This window comes from Lasiosphaeria miniovina (genome assembly GCF_030549165.1).
Source record: "Lasiosphaeria miniovina strain SMH2392-1A chromosome Unknown B0T26scaffold_8, whole genome shotgun sequence".
NCBI lineage: Eukaryota > Fungi > Ascomycota > Sordariomycetes > Sordariales > Lasiosphaeriaceae > Lasiosphaeria > Lasiosphaeria miniovina.
This window is the reverse complement of record NW_026848227.1, coordinates 3,722,427-3,740,135: the sequence shown is the minus strand read 5'-3', so window position 1 is coordinate 3,740,135 and position 17,709 is coordinate 3,722,427. Positions and strand designations below refer to the sequence as shown.

The 17,709-nt window shown below is 56.6% G+C and overlaps 5 protein-coding genes across 5 annotated transcripts; 1 reads left to right on the top strand and 4 right to left on the bottom strand.

The window, feature by feature from the left end:
* Positions 1 to 408: 408 nt before the first annotated feature.
* Positions 409 to 1,185, bottom strand: B0T26DRAFT_840105 (uncharacterized protein; the record flags this gene model as incomplete). Its single annotated transcript, XM_060447541.1, has 1 exon — positions 409 to 1,185. One exon carries the CDS (start codon positions 1,183 to 1,185, stop codon positions 421 to 423), a length of 765 nt encoding a protein of 254 aa, XP_060290825.1. The 3' UTR covers positions 409 to 420.
* A 750-nt stretch (positions 1,186 to 1,935) lies between these two features.
* On the bottom strand, positions 1,936 to 3,910 carry B0T26DRAFT_865167 (uncharacterized protein; the record flags this gene model as incomplete). The annotated part of the gene is made up of 8 exons (XM_060447796.1): positions 1,936 to 2,205; positions 2,266 to 2,748; positions 2,799 to 2,930; positions 2,992 to 3,035; positions 3,155 to 3,171; positions 3,236 to 3,345; positions 3,410 to 3,681; positions 3,751 to 3,910. The coding sequence occupies 8 exons, from the start codon at positions 3,908 to 3,910 to the stop codon at positions 1,936 to 1,938; spliced, it is 1,488 nt and encodes a 495-aa protein (XP_060290824.1).
* A 4,188-nt stretch (positions 3,911 to 8,098) lies between these two features.
* Positions 8,099 to 9,394, bottom strand: B0T26DRAFT_757461 (uncharacterized protein; the record flags this gene model as incomplete). The annotated part of the gene is made up of 1 exon (XM_060446249.1): positions 8,099 to 9,394. One exon carries the CDS (start codon positions 9,392 to 9,394, stop codon positions 8,099 to 8,101), a length of 1,296 nt encoding a protein of 431 aa, XP_060290823.1.
* A 675-nt stretch (positions 9,395 to 10,069) lies between these two features.
* On the bottom strand, positions 10,070 to 13,057 carry B0T26DRAFT_733463 (uncharacterized protein). Its single transcript, XM_060443150.1, has one exon. The coding sequence runs from the start codon at positions 12,858 to 12,860 to the stop codon at positions 10,491 to 10,493; it is 2,370 nt and encodes a 789-aa protein (XP_060290822.1). The 5' UTR covers positions 12,861 to 13,057; the 3' UTR covers positions 10,070 to 10,490.
* Positions 13,058 to 15,268: 2,211 nt separating this feature from the next.
* On the top strand, positions 15,269 to 17,484 carry B0T26DRAFT_744598 (transmembrane amino acid transporter protein-domain-containing protein; the record flags this gene model as incomplete). The annotated part of the gene is made up of 9 exons (XM_060444436.1): positions 15,269 to 15,451; positions 15,553 to 15,588; positions 15,654 to 15,703; positions 15,778 to 15,819; positions 15,876 to 16,008; positions 16,180 to 16,568; positions 16,685 to 16,986; positions 17,087 to 17,143; positions 17,210 to 17,484. The coding sequence occupies 9 exons, from the start codon at positions 15,269 to 15,271 to the stop codon at positions 17,482 to 17,484; spliced, it is 1,467 nt and encodes a 488-aa protein (XP_060290821.1).
* Positions 17,485 to 17,709: the final 225 nt, after the last annotated feature.

Here is a 17,709-nt window from a genome sequence, read left to right as displayed (position 1 = left end):
AGGTAAATACAAGTCTAACCAGGTCATTAAAGAACAAGACAAATATATACCGGCTGGACCAATGTTCTCTTCCAACTGACTGCCTTAAGCACCCCCGTACTTATTAATCCAGATTCTAGACGAGTAAGAAGTTGGAAATCTTGTTCCAGCAGAGATCCCCTAAAGAAAATAAAAAGAAAAGACAAGAAAAAGAAAAAGAAGGAAAAGAAAGAGAAAAAAAAGGAAAAGAAAGAAAAAAAAAGAAAAAGAATAAAACGAAAGAAGAAAAAAAAAAGTAAAAGAAAAAAAAAGAAAAAAAAGAAGGAAACGAAAGAAAAAAAGAGAGAGAGAGAGAGAGGGTTAGGTAATTGGAAGGCTGGGTTAGAGTCTAGTCTGGACTTTGATGTCTTTTTCTTTCTTTCTCCCCCCCTAGATAACCAACTACAGCTTGGAACCCAGCCCCAGCTTCTCGACTCTGGCACGACTGCCCTCGAGCCCGGCTAGCGTGGCCTCGTCCAAGCCCGGAATGATCATCTCGAACGTGTCATTGACGACGGCATAGTCATAGTACCCACAACGAGCAATGGGCCTGACCCTCGCCAAATCCAGCCGGCCACTAGCAGGGTCAATCGCCCAGTCAGCAATGTACACACCGACCACCCTGCCGACAACGACATCGGCCGACCCGAGCGGCGGGTTCCCCGGCAGGCGCCAGGTCGCATGGTGCACGCACTCCAGGCGCACGGGGCTGTCGCGGACCACGGGCACGGGGTTGCCACCATCTCCATCGCCGGGCAGGCACCGACTGAAGGCCTTGGCGAGCCCGGCAGCCGCAAACTCGTCGGCGCCGTACGGCAGCTGCTGCGCCGAGGCGTTGACGGCGGCGCGCAGCGCGTGCGTGGCCATGTTGACGACGAACTTGCCGGTCGCCTCGGCGTTGCGCACCGTGTCCTTGCGCGACCCGTCGGCCTTCTGGTTCGCCGCGAACATGACGTACGGCGGGTCGAAGGTTAGGTTGGCGAACTGTGAGTACGGTGCGAGGTTGTGTTGCGGTGGTGGTGGTGGTGGCGGCGGGTAGGGGGTGTCGCGTGTGGTTGGGGGCAGCGGCGACGTCGTCGAGATCCACCCGATCGGCCGCGGCACCACGCACGCCTTGAACGGGTCGAACGGCAGGTTGTGCGGCGTCTTGCCGGGCTCGTAGAACATTGTCTCGCTGACGGGGGGTGTGTGGGGGTGTTTGCTGTCGATGAAGCTGCCTCTGGTAATTGATCGAGAGTAGATGTTGGGAGAACTTGCGCAGGAGAGAGCACAGGAGAGAGCGCAGGAGAGAGCGCAGGAGAGAGCGCAGGAGAGAGCGCAGGAGAGAGCGCAGGAGAGAGCGCAGGAGGAAGCGCAGGAAAGAGCGCAGGAGAGAACCCCGCTTTCGCAGCCACTGGTCGTCTAGATAAACCCCAGCCCGACCCGGAATCCGCCTCCCGGGCGTGCATGTGCGGCTCGAGCTTGGGACGGTTTAGAGTGGTGTTTACCCAGCACCGTCGGGTGGCGCTTAATATCGAGACGGACGCTCAGTGGCTTGATTAGAGTATCTCAGCCAGCGGGACGGTCCGAGACACGCAGATCTGGGAACCGAGACACGCAGATGGGAACCGCGGGTGATTGTCTCGTTGCGCTGTTCTTGTACTACCTCGGGCACATTATCCGAGATCACATCACCGCCGTCTAACTTCGCTCGTCCCTTACGAGAGCCCACGGGCAAATGAATAATCACTATCCCATGTGATTACGCGGAGCTACTCTTGATAGTCTACAGTAGCGATTGAACGAACTAATTATCAACAAAGTATAAATTAAGGTGGGTACAGCAGAGAATTAGACACTGAGAATGCGGCGGCCACACCAAAGCCAGCCGGCCGCCGATTCCCAGTTTGAACCACAGCTAATTACTTGTCAAGGCACTCAGATGGCCCACCCGCCCGCCAAGTCCATGACGCGGGCGGGGTCGATGCGGCCGCGGATCTGACGCAGGCGCGCGGCGTTCGCGGCGCCGTACAGCTCGGCGGGCGCGGACCCGGCGAGCGCGTAATTGGGGTACGCGAACAGGCTGGCGCCGGCGCTGTAGATGCCCTCCTCGGTCGCGACGCGCTTGAGCGTCGCCGCCGACTGGCGCATGCGCGCGTACCACCACTCGTCCTGCGACGGCAGCGACCACGAGAAGTACAGGTTGAGCTTTTGGACCATGTCAGCAAGAGTTGAAAATGGAGAGGGATGGGGAGGGGGCGGGCTCACAGGCAGCGGCGAGCTGGCGTGCGGGTAGGCGCTGTCGGTGGCTTTGGAGCCGTAGGGCGTGAAGGGCTCGATGTCGTAGCTGGCGACGACGCCGCCGTGGGCGGCCTGGGCGGCGGCGATGTCGACCGTCTCGTTGTGGATGGCGGCGAGGAAGCGCGGCGTCAGGCCCGACGTCGAGAAGGTGTGGAAGGCGCCGCGCGGGTTGCGCACCTCGGCCACGCCCGTCGGGATGCTGCTGATGAGCGCCGAGAAGCTCTGCTGCTGCGTCGTGTCCAGCAGCGGCACGATGCCGTCGAACAGCTGGAACGCCGCCGGCTTGTCGGGTCCGTCGTGGAAGAACAGCACCATTGGCGTCGGCCCTGCGGTGCCCGCCTCGAGCGTCGTGATGATCACCGCCTTGGGGTCCTTGTTCTGTCGGTAGAACTGCGCCGTGGCGTTGAGCACTTGCTGGACTGTTGTCGGTGGGTACACGACGAGCCCGCCCTGGTTCTGTCAGACCCGCACGGAATCGTTGAGGCACGGGATAGACTCACGTAGACCTTGGGCGGCTGCGGGTGCGTCGCGAACACGGCCGACGTCACCACGCCGAAGCGGTTCATGCCGCCCTTGAGGGCAAAGAAGAGGTCGCGGTTGTAGTCGGCCGAGGCGTACGTGATGGTCCCGTTCTGTGCGCTATTATCAGGAAATGTCACCCGGACCAGCAGGAACTAGTCGAAGAAAACATACCGGCAGCACAATGTTGTGTCGCTTAATTGTGTCGCATGTCAGGCCTGCAGGGAACGAGTTAGTCGGTGTCTCTAGGATGCCTGCCGTGCGTGTTTGACAGTGCAGTATCCTTGAAAGTGCAGTATCCTTGACAGTGCAGTGTCCTCGACAGTGTAGTGCGCACCGTATTGGTTTGTTTTCCTATTCGATAGCGGGTCTGTTAGGACGGAACGAAGACTCGGAGGCACGTAGAATAGTAACGCACCACGAGAAGCCGCCGCCGAGGCTGAATCCGCCGACGCCAGGGCCAGCAACTCTGCCTCCCACGACATTGACGCCTGTGCCCTCCAGCTCGTTGTACGTGTCCGCCCATGTCTGAACGCACACTATCAGCACAGGACCCGCAAACACTTTTTTGCTTCGAAAAGAGCTAGCTCACCCGTCCGAAACCCAGCTCGACCGTCTTCTTGTCGGCCGACAGGACGAGCTGATCCAGCCGCTTGAGCGAGATGTGTACACCGGGGGTGCTTGAGAAGCCCGGGTTCGACGCGTGGCCGCCCGACATGACGGCGAAGGGGGTGCGGGTGTTGCCGATGACCTTGAGCGCCGTCGACAGGTCGCGCGCCGAGCCGACCTCGAGCACGCATGCCGACGTCTGCGACGACGACAGGAACCAGTGGTGCGTGTCGTCGGCGAAGGACAGGGCACTGACTGCAGCGGGGATCACCGTCAGCACTCGACGTGTACCCATAAAAAGACGACGCGTTTGACTAGGCTTACCCGGGTAGATGATCTCGCTGGCCGACGAGATCTGGCCGGCAATCAGGCCGCACGTCACCGTGGCGTTCTTGGTCAGCTGTGTCACGCCGGCGTCTACCGTGGCCACGCCGGCGGCGAGGGCGGAGAAGCGGAACAGGCTGGATACCGAGAAGCGAGCCATGGTAAAACTTAGTATAGGATCGGCGAGGAGAAGGCTGCGGATGAAGATCAGGGGAAGAACGCCATCGGGACCCAGATAGTGGCTGCGGGGAGATATTTAAGTCTGCTCGTTACGGCGATTAATTCTGTCTGCTCGGGTCAGCCCTCTGCTCGGGTCAGACCCAGAATGGGAGTCCCGGGCGATCCGTCCGTTGTAACTGCAGGGTCACTTTGTTCCGAGGGCATTTTGTCAATATTTCAATGTCGTGGTGGTGGTTCGACTGGAGCCCTGTCTTCGCAGGATCTGGCAGAAATTGCGATGCTGACGTGTGGGATTCTCTGTTAAATTCTTTAAGCACCCCTGTCACGCCTTGAGCTCGCAGTTGGCCCGCTTGGTCCTGTTCATGTAGTCTTGGCGCCGGCAGCCAACGAGATGAGATTTGTATGCTGTGGATACCCTTACTCTCAGCTCGAAAACTACTGGTTGAAGTTGACGTTTGAAACGGCGCGGCCAAGTCACAAGTCACCATCGTCACCACTAAGCTTACATGCCGCAGAGTGCTGAGGAATTCCGACTTTGGTAAGCCAGAATGCCGATCGCCATCTCTTCGGCCGACGATCGATGCATTATGGACCCATGGATCAGCGAATAGCTAGACCCCACCACAGATCCAACCGACTGGTCCGTCGCGTCCAGGGGTTGCCGTCCGTCCGTAGAGCTGACACGGAAGAGCGGACGGTGACCGAGCCTCCTGGGAATTTCGTTTCTGCACCTCGGCCACGCTATGACGCCGTGCCAAGGAACCGCCGCCTTGCGAAAACGAATACGACTGTGGCGGCTGTCAACCCACCACGACCGAGACGCCGGGGTTACATTCACCACGAACGAGACGCCGGGGTTACATTCCGCCGTCGTACTGCCTGCCAGCGGCCCGAGGCATGCATACACGTCGCCGAAGAGCCAGTCGTCTGGCAGTTCTGTGAGGGAGGGCTGTAACCATTGATGGATTTTTGTGCCCTCACTCGAGAACCAGCTCTGCCCTCAACAACTCCCGAGCCGGCTGCTGCCCCCAGTGACGGCCCCGTGGAGTCGATGACGGACTCGGGCACTAGCTCAACGGCAAATCTCTCTTGGCTACAGCAGTAGGCTCTTCTTGGCTCGCTGTAAATCCTGATTGATTCCAGCCTACTACAGTCGAGGGCGTGCCGTGCCGTGTAGGCCCAGAACAGGTAGGCCAGGAAACCTTGAATCCAGCATCGTGAGATGCGACAAACTCAATTGCCCAGGGGCCAGCCGATCGCACTCGAATCCGCGTGAGAAGAAATTAGCCCACGTGTTCCCGCATCCTGCGAGGGGTTTTCGGTCGTCCCTTGACCCATACAGATACAGCCAGTTAATCTAACACACACTCGACGAGCCACGTTCTCGAAACAGTCCAGAACTAACCAAATCCACTCGCGCTCTCCAGCGCCAACTCGCACAACACCTCGTTTGCAATTCCAACCACTAATCAAGGAAGGTAGTCAGGTATCAGCATGTCTGGTGTTCCGTCCCAGTGACATCACCTTGCAGCGCGTCGTATCATTGTGTTGCTACCGCGGCCGCGGCTGTGGCTGTGGCTGGCTGCAATGCTGCCACGGCACGGCGGCAGCGGGCCAAGTCGACATCCACTGCCGTGGAGGAACGCTGCTTGAAGCACAGCCCCCTGGCCGCCGACAAAATGCGATCGCCGACGACGACGGCTACAGTTTTGCTTCTTCACCATGAACAACTTACGGCGACGCGTTTTGCGATCTAGCAATCTCAGTCGCGGATAGCATGAGATGTGAACAGAGCCAATTGTGGAAACTTTAATGGTGGTGGTAATTGGCCGTTAATGACTCGATTGTTTGACCCGTTTCGCCCGCTTCGTAATAAAGAAACTGACCACAACTGACCACAGCTCGCCAGTTCGGCCTTACTTGGCAGCAAAACGGCGAAACGAGCGACCGAAACAAGGCCATTGTCCAAGCCCTGACATTAAGGTAGTTCTAGGCTCGAGCTAATTAGAAGTGTGACTCGAGCAGTTGTTATGGGGGGGGGGTTTGCTTTTGGAGCTAGTTGAGGCTTGACCTGAGTTTCGACAACACACCTAAGCTCGTGATATGACAAACAATAACGAGTCGGATGCTCTGCTAAATTTGCTATGCACGCAAACTCGAGCTTCGAATGTCTCATTGCCATTGGTACAACGCAGTGGTAAAGCAAATCAGATGCCAGGCATCCAAAATCCATACAAGCAGAAGAGAAACCTGGAGTTTCTGGAACGCAATTGTTGCTTTCGAGTAATCAGGTAGCCCTAGTCCTTCCCAAGCCTTTCGAAGCCGTTGTTCTGCCTCAGGGTCTTTTTTTTGTGCAAGAAGAGTTACCCCAAGCATGCTCATCGTCGTCAAAGTTGTTTCGTGCGCAGGACCCCACAGCGATTCATACCCCTTCACTGCCCTCTGATACAATTCCGCTACCTAGCTGCGTTTCCCTTCATACAATTTCGCCGATTGTATATACTGCCTTCGCAATGGATAGAAGATTGGACGCATGTTCTGCCGTGTTGCTGGGTCGCAAGACATTCTTGGATCTCTCAACTGCTTTTCGACTTGGAGACTCGTAAATCCCTCTCAATTTACTCGATACGAGGAGTTCTTCCATCTATCTTAGCCTCCCTGGCGATGTGGCAAGTTGCACCCTAGCTCTTGCTTTCCAACGTCGAGTCCATATGCGGTCCCAAGCAGGCGGGCCGGGAGGCATGGAGGAATTGAGCAACGCCTGATAGTAACGCCCAGCTTCGGCCCATTTGCTGAGGCGTTGCAATACACCCGCAAGGCGGAAAGTCATGTGGGACGAGTGCGAACGGCTGTTTTGGGGGGATAATATCTTCTCGGCAACCTCGAGGCCCTTCCTGGCCAGCTTCTCTGCATCCGCAAGCTCTTCTTCCTGCCGCATGGAGTCCACCACAAGTCCCAGAATCGGAAAGTGCTGGAATGTTCTTCACCACAGACAGTCGTGAAGTCCTGACACGCTCGGAGGGCCACCCGTTTTGCATCTCTACGCTTTTATTGAAGCAAAAGTACACCCACGTATCCTTCAATGCAGGGGACCGTTTCGACGTCTCCAGTTCTGAAAACTCGTGTCGCAACCTCGCTCCCAAACCGAAACGGGCGCCCAGCGACATTGTATTCTCCAATGGCGTGATATACTTCCGCAGTTTCCGCAGTTTTGACCGTGAGTCGGTACAAGATGCGCTGATTCACCTGAAGCTTGGACCGGCAGTCCTGAAGCACGGCCATCATACGAGGCAGATACTTGAGCCGCATACCCCGGTCAATGCGGCGAGTCTCGGGAACGGTTTCGAGAAGTTGTATTGCCATCCATGTGGCACCGGCTCCCGCCCCTGTCTAGCGCTAAGTTGAGCTCTTGACGACTAGGCGGACAAGTCTGTGGACATAATATACCCCTTGTTCTTCGAGCCTCTCCTTAATGAATCCCCATTCTTCCATGATGTTAATGGCCCCGTCGGCTTTTAGGCCCCGAATTTCCTTGGTCGTGCTGTGCAACATCGATGCGTCGGTCCAAGAGGCCGGTGCGGATGTGTTGAATGGAAAGGACGTGGCAGACGATGGCGTCCAAACTCGAAGGGGCCTTTGCGAGTTCAGTGCTTGTCTTTTCCGGTCCGAATCGCAAAAGCAGGCTTCACGATGGTCCGGAACTGGAGCATGGGAGAGTGCGGGGCTGAACCTGAATTGCCCTTTTTCTTTCGTTCCTTTTTGCCTCCGCCGGCCCTCCAGGGGCGCCTGCGATGGGTTGCTCGCTACGCTCGAAAGCCGTTCTTTCCATAAGTAGTTCTAGTTCATCTGATCGGCTAATCCTTAAAATTCATTACCCAGGTAACCAAGTTCCTATACCTCGTCAATAACATGCACGCCATAGAAACTCTCGTCGTTTAATACACGTTAATTCCTATTTTGGTTCCGTTCGTTGTCAAATATCCTTCATGCCCAGCAAGTCACCGATTTGTTGTTCCATCCAACTCACATTCCATCAACTACCCTCTCAAATGCCACAAACCGCTGACTAGAGTTAGACCTACCTATCTGTCCACCCTGTCCGGCTAATTGTTACTTACCAAAGCGAGGCATCCCCGCGAAAAAAAGAAAAAAATACAACCCCCGCTAATCAATCAATGATCGTGTACAGGGCGGACCAGCAGTATCCAAAAGTCGTAGACGTCTGCGTCTTCGTCTCAGGCAGCGCCTCGAAGCCATGGCCGGCAGCGATGTCCGGGCGGCGCGGGAACATGCACGCAGGCAGAATCGACGCCGACTCCCAGTCGATAATCGCCTGGATCCGCGAGTCGGGCGGCGGGTTGACAATGACGTTGCCGCCGTGGCAGTCGCCGTGGGTCATGCGCGGCTTCATAGCCACGGCCTCGCCGTCGTCGGCGGCCCCGAGCGCCGCGAGCTCCTTCTGCGTGCGCGCGTACAGCGCGCGGACGCGCTTCTCGGTCTCGGCGGGGTCGGCGCCCGTCTTGCGGCCGTCGGCGGCGACCTTGGGCTGGCCGCGGTGGTCCTGCGGCGCCGCCGCGCGGATCTTGTCCCAGTCGATCCCCATGCGGTACTCGAAGGCGCCCTCGAACATGGACAGCCAGTCCGGGTACGGCCCGCGGTCGATGCAGATGCCGCCGACCGTCGGCGCGAACAGCAGGTGGTCGATCATGGGCCCCACGAAGAAGTTCTTGGCGTGGCCCCAGTCGCGGTACAGGCTGCCGAAGTGCGTGAACGTCTTGGACGCGTCCCAGAGGTCCTCGCTCAGGTAGCCGACGGCCTCGCTGGCGAGCCCGCGCTCCACCTCGCCGGCGTCGACGTTTTTGCCCTTGTACGGGCCCTGGGGGTTCTGCAGCTTCTGCAGCAGGTCCTCGGCGGGGATGCCGGGGATGCGCTCCAGCAGGATCAGGTCCAGCCCCAGCGGGTTCGAGCCCGACGAGTCGAAGAAGTAGATCTTGGGCACGGGGATCTCGAGCTTACCGACGTACAGCGTCGTGGCGACCTCGTTCTCGACGCCGTAGTGGGGTGCCCAGGGCACCGTGACGCGCAGAAGGAGTTCCGAGGGGAGCTGCATGCAGCCGGTCTTGCCGTAGCGGCTCGTGTCGCCGATGCGGATGTTGTTGACGAGGAAGAGCACGCTGGTCGCGCCCTCGTTGAAGTAGCTCACGCGGTAGCCGCCTGCGAGCGGGATCAGCGGCCGGAACATGCCGGCGTAGTACTCAAGCAGCTGCTTGGCGTCGCGCACGTTGGGCGGCTGGCGCCACGCCGGGCGCACGAACCTCATTGGCGGCTCCTTACCCACGGTTTCCTTCTCCTCCTTGACCGTCCAGGCAAGCCATTTTGGGTCCTGTCTGGCGACTAATTCGGTTTGAGTTGGCGGGTCGCAGTTCTGCACTCGGATGGGGAACCTTACCTGCGGCGGTGCCATTCTCTCTTATCAGGCAGCAATTTGTGGTATCAGGAGAAGGAATTCCAGAAGGAATTCCAGAAGAAGGATTTCCAGAAGAAGGAACTCCAGAAAAGGATTTCCAGAAGATGGGATTATTTCCAGTGTGCGCAGCGGCTTGCAAAGTGGTTCTTTCTTCGCGGTTTCCATTTGGTCCAAGGTGGTCTGCCTTTTAATAAACCCCTCTCGAACAGTGTGGTGTTTCCTGGGCGTCGCTGTACAAGGAGAGCCGCCGTGGCTGTCATGTAAACGGGCTGGCTGTTACTAAACGCGGTGGTTACTTAAACGTCAATTGGGCTGTAATGGAGTGAACAGTGAGAATTGGAGAGGTTTGACTCGGCAAAGTCGAGGATTGTTAATCCATTGCCCTGGCCAGTTACCACCGTCTTAGTCTCGATGTAATTGGTTAATTTGAGCCGAGAACTGCCTGCCGAGAACACATCCTCGACCAACAGACAAATTCCTTTAGGTGAGACCGCTAGGTTTCTTTGTGTTCTCTTTCCAGCATTGTTGTTATCCCGACTAGTTAGCGCATTGTCCTGGAGACACAAAGAAAGGAGGTGGTCCAACCGAATCTGGCGGCCAAGCAAGCACCGAGTCACGTGTCACAGTCAAGCAAAGGGGGCACGAGGTGCAAAGGTTTAGAGTCTTCGAGACATCCATGTTAACACTAGGAGTGGTGGCTCTCCTAGAGGCCGGTACAGCTACCAAATGGATACTTTCCCACAAAGGGGCCTGCCCGGCAACAGTTGCCAGACTGAGTTTGCATTCCACAAGAGGCCCTGCCTTGAATATCATCCAGTTCCCAGACTGATTTTTCCCGAGGACCTGCCCTTTTTTTTCCCCACCTAGTAGTTGGTCCCAGACGCATCAATTTAGTGTTTGTGTGTGTGTTTGTGTCCGCCTGCGCCTAGACTAGTCCGAGCGCGGCCGCGCCGAGTCAAGATAAAGAAAAGTGTTGGATGATAATTACTCTGCGACGACCAGCGCCAGGGAAGTGCTGCCCAGCAGCAAAATCCCCTCGTCGTTTCTCTTTCGCTGCCTGCAGCTGGCAAAAATACACCAATCCTCGACCCTCCTACAATTCGGGCTTGGGGTGGCTTGGCAGCCCCGGTATTGTCGCCACAGGTACTGATGCCACAATACCCTGGAATATGGAGAAGGGGTGCTCGTAGTCCACGTGTGGTTGCTTTTCCGGGATGGCGATCTGGAAAGCCTCATTCATGAGTGGGAATTGAGATGTTCTGAGAGTCCTTATGAACAATTTGTTGGCCGGATCCACCTCTTGTTTAAGCTTGGGAGAGAGCGTCGTCGCCATCCTTGGGTTGGCGAGATCGACCTTGGGCTTGGGAGAACGCTTCGGAGATAGCTTCTGCACTAGTCTCCGAGGGCTCAGAGTCTTCCCTATTCTCTTAACCCATACTGCCATGGTTTTCGTATCGTTATCCGTGGGTTTGTGGGTTCTGTATCCCCAGTGGCGAACATTGCTTATGTGTGATTCTGACGCAACCTGCAACGTCTCAGCTATCCGATTGGATGATTCGGAAATGCTAGCAGTTTCGTCCTCGTCCTCGGTCGGTGCCCTGCGCATGGCGTGCAACTCGGTCCTGTCCACGGCAAGCGCAGCTATCAACATGCGCGTATGGACGTTATACATGCCGTCCGCAATTAGGCGCGCTTGAAACGGGAAAACTATACTTTCCAACTGTCCAAGTGGAGCGACTTCGGTGCTAGCTATCAAAAGGTCGAAAGCGTCTCTAGCGGCTTTGGTCTTGAAAACCTGCTGCTGCCCGGTGATTTCCCGGAAAAACTTTTCGTCTGCCAGCGATTTGTGAAGAACCACATGCTTTCTGAATCTCTCGCTGGGCTTCGGATTTTGCAATCTATCGTAAGGCTGAGGATGTGGCCCAGCATCCGCAGAGGAAGTAGCACTAAGAGCGGAAGTAGTTGATCTGCTGCCGGCGTCGTTCCCAAAGGCGAACAACTCGTGGCGGTCGCGGCTGCCTGCGGGCATGAACATCAATGTTTTGGAATCATCGATGAACTTGTCGGGAATGGGGCCGAACCACGGGTAGAGGGTTTGCCTATACGTGTTTTCGTCGAGACGAATTCCGGCCAGCAGTACAAAATCCACCATGCAGGTATGGGTAACGGTTGGGATGAGGTCGCCGATTCTGAAGGTGCCGCCGCCGACAGATGCGTGATATCCCTGACACAAGATTTGGTGGACTCTGATCCACCCGCCCTCGGCCACTGTCTTCACCACGTTTTTCTTGTTCTTTAGTTCTGTTTTATCTAGCGGCTTATTCACAAAACGACCTTTCAAGAGTTCGCATTTAAAGTCCTCCCTGTGTTCATGCTCCGAGACGAGATGCACCGCCGACTTGATGCTAAAACGGTTGTCGAGATATGCGACGAATCTATACTCGAGAATGCCTTCGTAAATTTTTCTCACGTCTGGCTTGCCGAGCGCCGCTACAGTATCGTAGATGCCGAGCATGGTTATGACTATGTCTGAGTGATGAAGATCTCCCCAGATTGCTTTGTCCGGGACCGGGATCGTTGGCTGCGAGTTCTCGTCACCGTTTGGGTGCGCCTTCTGCCATTCAAGGTCTGCGGTGTGGCCCATTTCTTTCCATATATGGAGATAAATCTTAACCGCCTCCTTAACACGGTCAAACTGTGACCTTGTCTTTTTTTTCCACTCATCTTCTTTGAAATTCTTGTCGTATTTAACTTTGAGTGCGTGTAGGACTTCTTCGGTGATCATGTCCGCCTTGAGAATGCCGAAGTCGTTGATGTGGGCGGCCAGTGTCAGGGCCGTGAAAGCACCGCGGGAGAAGCCAAAGAGGGGGACCTCATCACCAGGCTTGTAATAGACAGCCAAGTAAGTGAGAACGTCGAGGAGCTTAGATTCAAATCCTTTGGCAAAAGCCATGTCGGCTGTCTGTCTGACCGATTCGAGAAAGCTCCACTTGTAGGTAACATCCTCGGGGTGGTCGGTGCCTATTCCGGGTATGTATACAGGTATTTGAACGAAGTGCTTTGTCAGGGGAGTGAGCTTTGGGAACTCGATCGGCGGGATAGCTGGTCTTGGAACGCCCTGCTTGTCAGGCACGTCTTCGTTAATGCCGCAGAGCCACTGGTTCCTTTTGGGGATGTGGTCTGTACGGGGTAGGATCGCAGTGGCGAGTTTGGCGACATTGGTTACTTTCCAGAGATCAAGATGATCCGGGGCGTTGTTGCCGGTTCCGTCGCAGCAAATGACGTGCCGGACGTGTTCTTTGGTGTGGTCTCTGTCGTCGGAGAGTCCCCTCCAGAAGTCAATTTCGCGGAATATAGTTCCCTCGTCGATGAGGACGCCATATGTTCCCGTAAGTTTGGTTTTTGGCGCCACGTAGGGCTTGTGGGGAATAGGACCGGTCGAGGATCCAGCGACGGTAGTCATGGTGGCTATACCGAGCTGAGGGTGGCCAAGGTACCTTAGGGAGATACAATGGCGAACGATACAATGGCGAACAAGGTGAAAGCTTGAGCAACCAAATCAAGGACCAGCGTTGAGTTTGGTTGGGCAGCCAGAGCGTTTGATTTGGTCCGAGGGGTCTTAAGAGGCTGTTGGGTGGCTGGGCCGGAGGGTGATGAGAGTGATGTGATGGAGTGCTCATTAATTACAATGCCATCAGTCTATGGCAGGAGCTTTATACTTGATTTCAAGCAGACGACCCGCGAGTTGAGTCCCGACTCGCGCCCCTTCGCGTATTCTCGTGTGGCCCAGTGATTCCACTGGAACCCGTAATTAATTCGCCCAACCGTGATTCAATCATGATATCTGGACCGAAAAGCCCGATCCTAACTGTGCCAGTTGCTATTCCTGGCGAGCCGAGAAGACGCTATTCCTGGCGAAGGAGGCACGTTTCAGCCAAGCCAAGCCAAACCTAAATTCTGTCTTTCACATGCGGATTGAGATGACTGACTAGGGGCCGGGACTTGGGGCCGCCCCCCACCCCCCGCCCCCCAGAAAGTGTGGCGTGGGGTGCGGCAAGGGTTGTTTGTGTTGGAACTTACGCGCAGGACCACAGGCATTTACGAGACCAAGTGAGTGCGGCATGGACGAAAAGCGGCTCGGCTCCGCTCCCTCCCTCCCCATCGGGCTGGGTTCCCCCGATGATGGAAACAGTCAACAGTCAACATTCGTTGCCGGCTCGGGGTGATTCTAACCAATAAGAACGCTAGAGGCTGAGCGCTGCCTAATGAAATGGGGGGAGGGCACAATAAGTGGGGGCCCATCTTCGTGAACAGTCAGCATTCTGTTAGAGATTCCGGCGAATAGGAACACCAGAAACTGATCACTGCCTAATGAACTAGTGCACAATAAGTGGGGGCTCCTCCTGGCCAGGAACGGGTCTGAGAGTGGATATAGGTACGCAAGGAGAGAGGCGCCAAGGTCTAGAACAGGGGAGGCGGCCACTAGGCCGGTTTAACTTTAGTCGACCCCTAAATAGAACTCGACCCCTGAATAGAACTCGAGGGCCGAACTCGGATATTCCGTGGAAGGAGCTCCCGCAGCCAATTAGACGGCGGGACGGCGGGACGGCAAGGACGAAGCCAGCTAAAAAGTGACGTGACTTGATGCGACTGTGGAGTATGGATCCGAGTATACTCGCGAAGGCGCAGATTTGAGATGTCGGATCCAGTCATTCCCAGTCCAACGACCATTGCACAGCGGCGGGCCTGGATACGATGGGTTTTAATGGTGGGGGCCAGCCCCGCCTTGGCAAATGGTTGGCGGGTGCCGTTTGCGCTGCTCTTTCCCCAACTTGTGCTGCTCTTTCCCCAACCCATGGCGTGGCGTGGGGACGCAGTAGCTTCTTCGGTGGATCAATGCACTTCTATTGCGGCTTGTTGATTGGAAAAGTGGGACGGATGTTACGTCACGCCGCAGGTTGGTTTGAGAACTCCGTCGCCGAGACAGGTAGGCGACCCCACTTGCATTTCTCCCGACGTGGAGCTCTTGAAGCCCGTCCGGCCCATTCGTTGCAGCAGGCTTGCCGACGGTGAAGGAGAAGGAGACTGTGAGGACCAGTCGCCAAATTTCTCTGGTCTGCATTTACATTTACTTCATTGCCTCGTTGCTCTTCAAATTGCAGCTGAGCTAATTAGCACGGAGCTTTGTCCGCTCGCTAAGCCTGCGACCGGATCGGACGTCGGGCTCGGGGTTTTTTTGGTTTCTTAGCGCGGTATTTAGCGCTCCTTCGATTTGACGGACCGGGGACGGGAGTGATAATGGCGAAACGGGGTAGCACCGTTGCGTGCGCTTGCCATTGCCATCCATTGCCAGCCAGCACTGCCCCCCCCTGGCTGTCGACGCCGCCGCCAGCTATTAGTACCGTTCCATTTCGCTGTTTCCGCGTTTCTTGTGTTCCTCCCCATCCACGCCGCCTCGCCCAAACCCCAGGATATCCACCGTGGCGGGAGTCCGCCATAGGCAATCCACCGAACTAATTATAATCGCATCTGCGGCGTCGCGACCGGTGAAACGGAGAAATGCCAATTACTGGGGAACTGTGGATAACTAACTAGGTGCGCTTTCAAGTGCCCATCCAAACTTCCCTCGGCCCCTGCGCCCTTTCGCGTACCGCCTCGCCTCGCCTCTGTCAGCTCTCGCTTCTGCGGCTGTTGGCTTGGGAAATGAAAACGGAATCGAAGACGGAAACGGAAACGGAAATGGCAGGCCAGGCGCAAAGTTTGCCAGGGAATGTCAAAGGGCCGGCGCAGAAGGAAAGAAGCCAAAGCGGCGATCACAGCAGCAGCTACCCGAGACAGCAGCATCCGCCTGCTCCTGCTGCCCGGGACTGGATGCCAGCCTGGTTCGGCGGATCACATGTGGTCGTTGGCCCGCGCATCGGCCGCGTGCTCGACAGCGCCTTCGAGGGCGGATCCGACACTGAAGAAAACAGCAGCGCCGCAGTCATCCTGGACAAGCAGATCGCCCTCGAACATGGCCACGCCATACAGTACCGCACCTGCAGCTGGCAAAAGGTACCGCCCTCTCCTGTCCTGTCCTGCCCAATTAATCAATCGACGGCCGCACACATTTTCGTGACTAATAATATGCGCCGTGTCGGCCGACCAATGGGCAGACGGCAGCATTGCTGTTCTCCGAGTACATCTGCTTGGTGAGCAGTCTTGACTCGACAGAGACCCTAATGTGCCACTGACCCTTCTCTTCTCGCTCACCAAGGCCATCATGAGCTTTCCCTGGTCGTATAGTGTGCTTGGGTTGGTTCCTGGGTACGTGCTCGACCGGACAGCAACAGCAGCCACGACAGCATCGATAACGACCATCCCAACCTAACCGTGCGCAGGCTCATCTTGACTTTTGTGGTTGCCATAATCGTCCTGTACACGTAAGCAACCCCCTGGTCGGCCCAACCCGGGTGCCAGTCTGACGCTGCCCCGTCAGCTCGCTCGTCCTCTGGGAGTTCTGCCTACGGCACCCCGAAGTCCGCGATGTCTGCGACATTGGACAGATGCTGTTCTGGAACAAGACATGGGCCTGGTATGCCACAGCAGTCATGTTCCTGCTCAACAACACTGTCAGTCCGGCTTCCGTCCCGCCTCGGGCTCCAAACGAGCGCGCCCAAAGACTGACGCCGAGCTCGCAAACTGCAGTTCATCCAGGTTCGTTGCGTTGCTGACCACCCCCACGCGTGCCCCGACGCACGCTCGCTGACAACCTGCGCCCCGCGCCCCGCGCCCCGTGACAGGCCCTGCACGTCTTAGTCGGCGCCAAGTACCTCAACACTATGACGGACGCCGATGACAACGTTGCGTGCCGCACCGTGAGCTTCAGCATCGTCGTGACGCTCCTCTGCTGGGTGTGCTCGCTGCCGCGCACCTTTAGCATGCTGTCCAAGATCGGCACCGCCTCGGCCATCTTCACCTTCGTCTCGGTGCTGCTGGCCACCGTGTTCGCCGGCGTGCAGACCCACCCGGCCGGCTACGACCTGCTGGCCATCGGCGACCCCGTCGTCACCGCCCTCCCCGTCGTCAGTACCACCTTCGTCGCCGGCATGAACGCCTTTCTCAACATCTCGTACACCTTCATCGGCCAGATCACCCTGCCCAGCTTCATCGCCGAGATGAAGGACCCGAGGTGAATAGCTACCTACAACCCTCCCGACACCAAAAAAAAAAAAAAAAAGAAATCTTCACACTCTGGTTTCCCTCCCCTGAATTAATCTGACCGACGTGCCCTGAACAAAAAAACAGAGACTTCCCCAAGGCGCTGTGGGCGTGCACGGCGGCCGAGATGGCCGTGTTCAGCGTGGTCGGCGCCGTCGTGTACGCGTACACGGGCAACCAGTACGTGACGGCGCCGGCGTTTGGGTCGCTGGCCGACGGCGTGCACAAGAAGGTGGCCTTCAGCTTCATGGTGCCGACGCTCGTCTTCCTCGGCGTGCTGTACGCGTCCGTGTCGGCCCGTTTCGTCTTTTTCCGGCTCTTCCGAAACACCCCCCGCCACAAGAACGAGCACACTCTCGTCGGCTGGGCCGCCTGGGCCGCGATTTTGTGTGAGTCCTGCCCGAGGTCGACGGCATATGGCTAGCTGTCTCTGGAATTTTGTCTGGGTCGGGTGATGACTAACGCTATGATTGATTGCACTCTGGCCAGTCGCGACGTGGATCCTCGCGTTCATCATCGCCGAGGTCATTCCGTTCTTTTCTTCGCGTGAGTGACAAATTTGACCCTCCACCTCCCGGAGTGCGTCTGGGCGCTAATGTGGTGGGCCCACAGTGCTATCCCTGATGTCGTCGCTGTTCGACAGCTTCTTCGGCTTCATCTTCTGGGGCGTCGCCTACTTCCGCATGCGCACGGCCGACGGGCGCATGGCGTTCGTCAAGGACCGGTCCGTCTCGGGCTATCTGCTGGGCGCCGTCAATGTGCTCATCATCCTCACGGGCGTGTTTTTCCTCACCGTCGGCAGCTACGCGAGCGTTGAGGGCATCATCGACGAGTTCCGCGCCGGGACTGTCGGTAGCACTTTTACGTGCAAGACCAATGGGCTTTGATGGCGCTGGGGTTCGGTTTTAATACGGTATTAGCCGGTTGTACATGACTTCTAGGTCGACGGTGTACATAATTACATACTTATGCAAAAGGGGAGGAATCGCAGGCAGTGTTGGACAAGCGTATTGGAGCGAAAAGGAATTGGATAGCTGAGGTGGAATGGGTGAGACAATATACTGTCGTGGTTTGAGGGAAAAAAGGTGCCAATTGCTTCTTCACGAGAGAGC

Excerpts from the sequence above, each read along its gene's own strand:
- B0T26DRAFT_733463 (XM_060443150.1), bottom strand. The coding sequence starts at position 12,860 with ATGACTACCGTCGCTGGATCCTCGACCGGTCCTATTCCCCACAAGCCC.